Source organism: Anabrus simplex, chromosome 9, assembly GCF_040414725.1.
Source record: "Anabrus simplex isolate iqAnaSimp1 chromosome 9, ASM4041472v1, whole genome shotgun sequence".
Taxonomy (NCBI): Eukaryota; Metazoa; Arthropoda; class Insecta; order Orthoptera; family Tettigoniidae; genus Anabrus; species Anabrus simplex.
In genome coordinates this window covers 20261703-20269785 of record NC_090273.1, presented here as the reverse complement: position 1 = coordinate 20269785, position 8083 = coordinate 20261703, and the positions used below count along the sequence as shown (strand labels likewise).

Here is an 8083-nt window from a genome sequence, read left to right as displayed (position 1 = left end):
AGTACAGATCTCCTAATGAATAAAAGTGATATTTTAACTGTGCTAGAATAATATCATGTATTTCCAGGTAAACCCTCCTATACTCATCTTTAACCGAAAATGAAGTTTCATCCTTTATTCTCTTCCTTAGTGGATCAAATTTCTCTTCTGTTCTATCCGAGATGTTATCAAATCCACTGTTTCGCATCATAGATACTTTTGTTTCTAAATAATTCACTTCTCTGGTGCAATATGCAATGTCTAGGGTCTTAGATTGAAGGATAATATATGTAACAACAGTCAATGAAAGTACTTCATTAAAAACGTTCAGAAGAAAATTGCCTGGTGTGAAAATGGGAAACCACAGAAAACCCATCTTCAGGGCTGCCAACAATGGTGTTCGAACCCACTATCTCCCGAATACTGGACACTGGCCGCACTTAAGCGACTGCAGTTATCCAGCTCAGTTTACTAAGATATTTGGAATGTTACTAGGTGCCCTTACCAAACTATGTCTTGTTGTGAACAGCTGAAGATAACAGTCATATCGGCCAAAACTAGTACTATTCAATGAAGAATTGTGTATTGATTAGGTGGTTAAATAAAGGCCTTTAGTAAGAAAAGTAAATATTTCCGAATGTTGAATAATGAATCATTCTCATTAAACATAGAGCTGAACAATCAAAAATCTTGTCCAATGGTCATACTGACCTGCAAATGTACTGTAGGCAGTTTGATTTTTGTCAATGTCGTGAAGAATTAGCAGAAGGCACCTTAAATTACTTGTTGCAACATATTTGCTTCATATTCTTTGATTGCATGCAGCATGGCAATATTAACAGAATAAAAAACAAGATTCAAATTAATCCCTTTCAGTGTCATGTTTTGCAGCATCCGAGTCAAGTATTTCTAGCTGAACCTGAAATCTCTTCCAAGCATATTGGAGTTTGGGAAACCTAACTTTAACTTCAAGAATGTCTTACAAACTCTCATGAAAATCCACAGCCTGTTTCCAGTCATTCAACCGGGTCAGGAATGGAATGAATGAAGCCCCCATCTAGGAAACGTGCCAGTTGCCGAAGCCTGTCGCACTCCTCTGGGACAATGATAAATGACTGACAGATGAAATGTTAATGGAGAGTGTTGCTGGAATGAAAGATGACAGGGAAAACAGGAGTATCCGGAGGAAAACCTGTCCCACCTCCGCTTTGTCCAGCACAAATCTCACATGGAGTGACCGGGATTTGAACCACGGTATCCAGCGGTGAGAGGCTGGCGTGCTGCCGCCTGAGCCACGGAGGCTATTCTTGCAAACTCTCATACTGTTCAATAAACTTCCACAAGCAGGTTACACTCACCTTAATAATGCTATTGTTTTTATATCCCATTAACTACTTTTCGATTGTTTTCGGAGACACCGAGGTGCTGGAATTTAGTTCTGCAGTTTTTACGTGCTAGTATGTATACTGACACGAGGCTGACGAACTTGAGCACCTTCAAATACCACCGGACTGAGCCAGGATTGTACCTGCCAAGCTGGTGTTAGAAGGTCAGCGCCTCAACCATCTGAGTCAGCCCGGCATTAATGGTGCTACGAGCTTTTTTTAAATCTTTCATTTGCTTACCATATATTGTAAATACTGTATTTTCTCGCTTAATTAACGCACATTTTTTACGAAAAATAGAGGCAAAAACTTTGGATGTGTAAATTATTCAAGGATTTCAGATATTTAAAAAATGATTGATGATTCATTTACACTTAAAAGGGGCATCAAATATAATACACCCACAATTGGTTCAACTCATCCTTGGTTATCGTCATTCAGCGCAAAATTCCGACGTGAGGTTTTCTTTCTGAAAAGTGAAGTAGGGTACATCCTTTAAGTTGTACATGTGGGTTTGAAGTATCAACACTAGAAAAATATTCTTCCTGTTACGAGCTGGCAATACGACCTGAAGTGAAATAAACATGAAATAATTAAAGTACAATTCATCTAAGTGCGTACTGATATACTGGCAAAAATGAAAACTGTCCAACATGAGAAAGGTCGGGCATCGAAGGACGGACCGTGATAGATTTCCCCAAATCCTTCGTATCCAATCCTGTACAAGTGACGTGTCCATCCACCCTTTTTCTTTGATATGAACGTTGATCCCTCAAGGAAATTTTACTTCAGGCATTGTTTTTCGTTTTAGAACAACGTAAGATGTAAACTTTCTGCCTTCGTTTTAGAACAACGTAAGGTGCAAACTTTCTGCCATCACCTGTTGCAGCAAGCATTGCAATACATCGTTTTCACTTCCGGTAATGTGTACGATAACATTTGATGCCCCCTTCTTATCGACTGTTCGACTTTGTGGCATATGGAAACTGAATGGCGCCTGGTCTGTGGTTTCTATTTGGGAGAGCAAATATTCCTTCTCTTTTAGCTTCTCAATGACAAAGTGATGAAAATCAATTACTTTTTGGTTAAAATCATTCGTCATTTTTTGGCATAAAGTTGTTCTTCGTCGAAGAGAAAGTCCATCTCTCTTCAGAAAAGTTATCATCCCGCCTCGGCTAACCTTCAAATCCAAGATACAGATTCCATGTGCAACGGCTATTTCTTGTCCTTTAAAATACAGCATTTCATGCGAAACTGCATATTCAACGCTGCGAAACAAAATCATATATTTAAGCAGATCCTCCTCTACTTTCGGAAACTTGCCGCCTTTTGGTCCACAAAATGCTTTGAGAGATTTGTTGGTCGCTTGAAGTGGACTTCTCTGTTAGTGCGGTAGCGCACGTTGCATTCGGACTCTGAATATTTGTGGCCCACTGACCTATGCCCGCATGTTTCGGCGTAATTGATCACCGCAAGTTTATATGATGCAGTATTACTCAAATTCTTGCTCACTGTGGACTAACAAACAATTCTGAGATCACAGAAAATGCATGTCCTGTTCCCAAAATACACTTAAAATAAGTTTGTATCAGACTGGAATAGCGCGTCACTAGTCACTTCTGTGCTGATTCATCGGTGAACTAGTGCAGTGGCATTTCCTACCGGCTGATAACAGCATAGAATGCCCGATTTCACAATAGGAATGCTGCTACCTGAGTAGTTGAGATCTTTATTTTGAAACGCATCAGGAACTGCGTGATGAATGTTTGAAGAAGTGGGTGCGTCAAATACGTGAACATTTCTTTTTCTCTACTTTGGGCCCAAAAATATTGGGATGTGTAAATTATACAAATTACGCAAGGAAATACGGTAGATAACACTGGAGAGAAAGGAAACTGAATAAACTATTATACCTTGTAGTAGAACAAGCTCGAACAGGCATCGCTCCGAGTATGTATACTCGGTACATTGCATCAGGCTGCACAGTTCACAACGGTTTTACCAAAATTATTCACAGAACCTTTCACAATCCAAAAGTGGTGTGATAACTGCATGTGTATGAAAAATACAGAAGAAGGGAAGAAGAGAGAAAATCCACAAGGGATAGCTGCCCTACAATGAGGGGTATCGTACGGTAACATCAAATTGATAGTAATTTTTACACTATTTATCTTAGGATAAGATGAGCTTACATATGTCTTAATTTTGAAATTGCCCTGTTGTACAGCTATCCCCGATCAAGAAACATACAGGTGGTAAAACATTTAGACACGGGACACAAAAGGAGAAACAGATCTGATTATAATCAAGTATTAGAAAGGAACAAGCAAGTGTCAAATCAAAATATATAGAGAGATAGGAACAAGAAGAAGAACACACAACAGGACGAACACAATGGCAAGTCTGTGCAGGAAGAATGAACAATGAAAAGATGAGGAAAAACATAAGAACACAAAAGGATAAGGGACGATCTCCACATAATCATATACTGCCATCTTTATTTTCTGCTACTATTGGGATCCTTCTCACCTTTCACGTTTGTCCTGTGTTCTTCAATTTTTATCCATCTTATTTATCTTATGTTTCTCCCGTTATTGTATGTTTATCTGGTTCTCTTCTTATCCTACACTTCCACCACCAAGAACAAAATCAGTCAAGATGACCCATCAATGAGCGTTGATGCCTGCCCTCCTGATGAATCTGGCACGCAGAAATGAACTCGTCGGAGGCGGACAAAGGATAGGTGTAGAAAAAGTGGCATGGATGAGGAGGAGGAACCTAGCTATTCAAAGACTGCAGTACATGAAGATGTTGCTTCCTCTTCCAACACTGATCTGCCATAGTGTTCGTCCTAATATACACTGACTGACAGAGCAAATGCAACACCAAGAAGGAGTGGTCAGAACTTTATGCCAATTGCAGGGTAGACTGACGTCACTGAGGTATGCTCATGATGTGAAATGCGCCGCTGTGCTGCGCACGTAGCGAACGATAAATGGGACACGGCGTTGTCGAATGGCCCACTTCGTACCGTGATTTCTCAGCCGACAGTCATTGTAGAACGTGTTGTCGTGTGCCACAGGACACGTGTATAGCTAAGAATGCCAGGCCGCCGTCAACGGAGGCATTTCCAGCAGACAGACGACTTTACGAGGGGTATGGTGATCGGGCTGAGAAGGGCAGGTTGGTCGCTTCGTCAAATCGCAGCCGATACCCATAGGGATGTGTCCACGGTGCAGCGCCTGTGGCGAAGATGGTTGGCGCAGGGACATGTGGCACGTGCGAGGGGTCCAGGCGCAGCCCGAATGACGTCAGCACGCGAGGATCGGCGCATCCGCCACCAAGCGGTGGCAGCCCCGCACGCCACGTCAACCGCCATTCTTCAGCATGTGCAAGACACCCTGGCTGTTCCAATATCGACCAGAACAATTTCCCGTCGATTGGTTGAAGGAGGCCTGCACTCCCGGCGTCTGCTCAGTAGACTACCATTGACTCCACAGCATAGACGTGCACGCCTGGCATGGTGCCGGGCTAGAGCGACGTGGATGAGGGAATGGCGGAACGTCGTGTTCTCCGATGAGTCACGCTTCTGTTCTGTCAGTGATAGTCACCGCAGACGAGTGTGGCGTCGGCGTGGAGAAAGGTCAAATCCGGCAGTAACTGTGGAGCGCCCTACCGCTAGACAACACGGCATCATGGTTTGGGGGGGCTATTGCGTATGATTCCACGTCACCTCTAGTGCGTATTCAAGGCACGTTAAATGCCCACCGCTACGTGCAGCATGTGCTGCGGCCGGTGGCACTCCCGTACCTTCAGGGGCTGCCCAATGCTCTGTTTCAGCAGGATAATGCCCGCCCACACACTGCTCGCATCTCCCAACAGGCTCTACGAGGTGTACAGATGCTTCCGTGGCCAGCGTACTCTCCGGATCTCTCACCAATCGAACACGTGTGGGATCTCATTGGATGCCGTTTGCAAACTCTGCCCCAGCCTCATACGGACGACCAACTGTGGCAAATGGTTGACAGAGAATGGAGAACCATCCCTCAGGACACCATCCGCACTCTTATTGACTCTGTACCTCGACGTGTTTCTGCGTGCATCGCCGCTCGCGGTGGTCCTACATCCTACTGAGTCGATGCCGTGCGCATTGTGTAACCTGCATGTCGGTTTGAAATAAACATCAATTATTCGTCCTGCCGTCTCTGTTTTTTTCCCCAACTTTCATCCCTTTCGAACCACTCCTCCTTGGTGTTGCATTGTCACTGTCAGTCAGTGTATGTTCCTATCTTTCTATATACGGCAGGGCCTCTCAGAGTACAAGGTGCAAAAGACGACCCAGAGTGGAGATTCCCACTCCCTGATTTGCAGCAATAGTGCTCTCTCTCTCTCTCTCTCTCTCTCTCTCTCTCTCTCTCTCTTTCCCTACGCCTGCCTCACTCGCTCCACCTGGTTCCCCTTTCCTCACTCACTCTGCAGTGCCCCACCACCCGAGCAGAGTTGAGCGAAGCTTAGCTGAAGTTAGTCGAGTAGCCCCGAGACAAAATGCTGGTCCAAACAAAGCAGAGTCAGACCGATACACTGTGCGCCTTGGTTTGCACGCGTGAGATTTTGGGCGTTTGAGAGGCCCTGATATACTGTATGGCTTGATTTGCACTTGTTGGTTCCTTTTCATTACGATAGTGTTTTAAGAGTTTCAGAGCACTCTTAGTGGTCCCTGATTCATGGTAATGGGTAAGAGATGTTCTTACCCACATATGAATTCTTTCCAGAGCTTGTCATTTTCATTTTAAAAAAATAATTTAAAAAAATGTGTAAGTCTTCTCACTGGATACAATTTTTAAAACAAGGAAAGAACCAAAACCAGCAGAAAATGATAACTTTGCACTGTATTTAATAGCAGCAATATAATACGCAAAATGTTACATTAAACATATCATAGCTAGAGCTCTTAATATATCTAAAAATGAGATTTACTTTAAGCCCACTCAATGTTCTGTTCATCTTCTTTCATAATGTGCCAATTAGGAGATGGCTTATCACTGGCAAGCCAGTTGAAATCATCCACAAGGTCCCAATTGTTCCTATTCATATCTAGACCAGCCAATTGAAAGTGCTGAGAAATATTTTCATATTTCCAGTTATAAGGTGCAAATCTAACTTCTGTAGTGTCTTCAATGATAGCCCTACTTGTGACATGAAGATAAAAATCGCAATGTTTTGTGTTGTGTACACGAAGCTGTTGACATGCTAGTATAAAGGTGCAGTTGGTGCAATCGTCTACAAAGATGGAGGTTGCTACAGGACCAGACATGATACGACAATTACGTAAAGTTGACATGTGAAGTGTGCTGGGAGCTCCTGTCAGTTCTACAGTGCAGCCCTCTAATCCTGATAGAACAACATCCTTCTTGAATATCACATCGTGTGACAGGGAGAGCGTTTCTCCCACTCGACTTGAGTACCCACAAATATTATCACTAAGTCCAGATAAAACTTTAGAAAGAGGTAATTTTCCTGGACTGTTAGAAGAGTCGACAGTATCTTCAATCTTCTGATTAAAACTGCCTTTCTCGTGAGTAGAAGATTTACGAACTTTAAATCCAAACTTCTTTTTTGGTAACAACTTTTCTTCTAACTCCTGCATTTTCTGCTGTAATATCTGGATTGCTTCCTGAGCTTTTCTAATATCATACACTCTTAGAAAGTGAGTGGAGGTGGACACAAAATGCTGTAACGTTTGAAGATCTTTATTGGCTGTTTCAAAAATATGGGTCAGTTCACTTCTATCGGCATTTCCAGATGCTGCCTTCTCCAAAATATCTTCAATCTCTCTTTGCTTCGTTGCGAATGTCTCCAGGAAGTAACTCACCTGCTCAACACTTGCGGAGCTCTGCTCCCTCTCCTCCTTTCTCTTCACGACGAGCTGCTGCCGCTCTTTCTCTCGCCGCTTCAGTCGTTCCGAGATGTGGGACACATCGTGAGAGTCCTCGAAACCCATCTTCTCCATATTAACTATAATTTTTTGATATTCGTTAGGCATATATACTGTTTGTTCGCAATACACTCAAAAGAAGAAACCTAAATAGTCTTCAGATACTATGTTACACTAGTCCTGCACTATATTTTTAGGAACTTTGATCAAAATTTATGACTTTCCAGGTCCACTCAGGAACTGATCACGTGAAGCATCAATCTGTTCTTTTGTCTGCCGATACATTGGCTCACGAGCTCCAGCTGCTCCACTAAGAACATCCACTATGGCTTGACGTTTCCTCAAAGCTTCGTCTCTATAGTAAGGTTGTCCTTCTGGGAGTTCCTAAAAGAGAAAGAATTCAATGGGTTATGGCAAGAATATCCCCAGATAAGCACATATGCAGGACACTGAAGATACTTTACTACAATAGTTAGATAGCTTGATCACTGAAGGTTCCAGCTGTATGCATAAAAATTATGTTTATATGACCGATATGCTGCTTTCACAGAGAAACAATAAAAGACAGTTAAATGTATGTAATATTTATTGACTACTCAAAGGCTTTTGATTCAGTAGATTACTGGAGAACTATATTAAAATAAGTGACAATCGCTGCACATCAAGGTGGATTCGGCAGATAAATGGGGTATTACAGGGAGACCCATTAAGTTCTCTACTGTTTAATATCTTCACAAATGATGCAATCCAAGAAATCAAGAAGCAAACACAGAAGGTTAACACA

At 42.5% G+C, this 8083-nt stretch overlaps 2 protein-coding genes across 3 annotated transcripts in view; both read right to left on the bottom strand.

Moving 5' to 3' along the window:
* Positions 1–6235: 6235 nt before the first annotated feature.
* Tbcc (Tubulin-binding cofactor C) lies at positions 6236–7409 on the bottom strand. The gene has a single exon (XM_067153943.2). The coding sequence runs from the start codon at positions 7405–7407 to the stop codon at positions 6343–6345; it is 1065 nt and encodes a 354-aa protein (XP_067010044.2). The 5' UTR covers positions 7408–7409; the 3' UTR covers positions 6236–6342.
* A 135-nt stretch (positions 7410–7544) lies between these two features.
* The window catches only part of LOC136881218 (protein CEBPZOS), a 31118-nt gene continuing 30579 nt past the window's right edge, over positions 7545–8083 (bottom strand). Inside the window, exon 3 of one of the 2 annotated variants that reach the window (XM_067153945.2) lies at positions 7545–7683. In XM_067153945.2, the coding sequence (XP_067010046.1) occupies positions 7655–7683 (29 nt within the window). In that variant the 3' untranslated portion in view covers positions 7545–7654. The remainder of the gene's footprint in view (positions 7684–8083) is intronic. The other variant, XM_067153944.2, reaches the window with a different exon arrangement.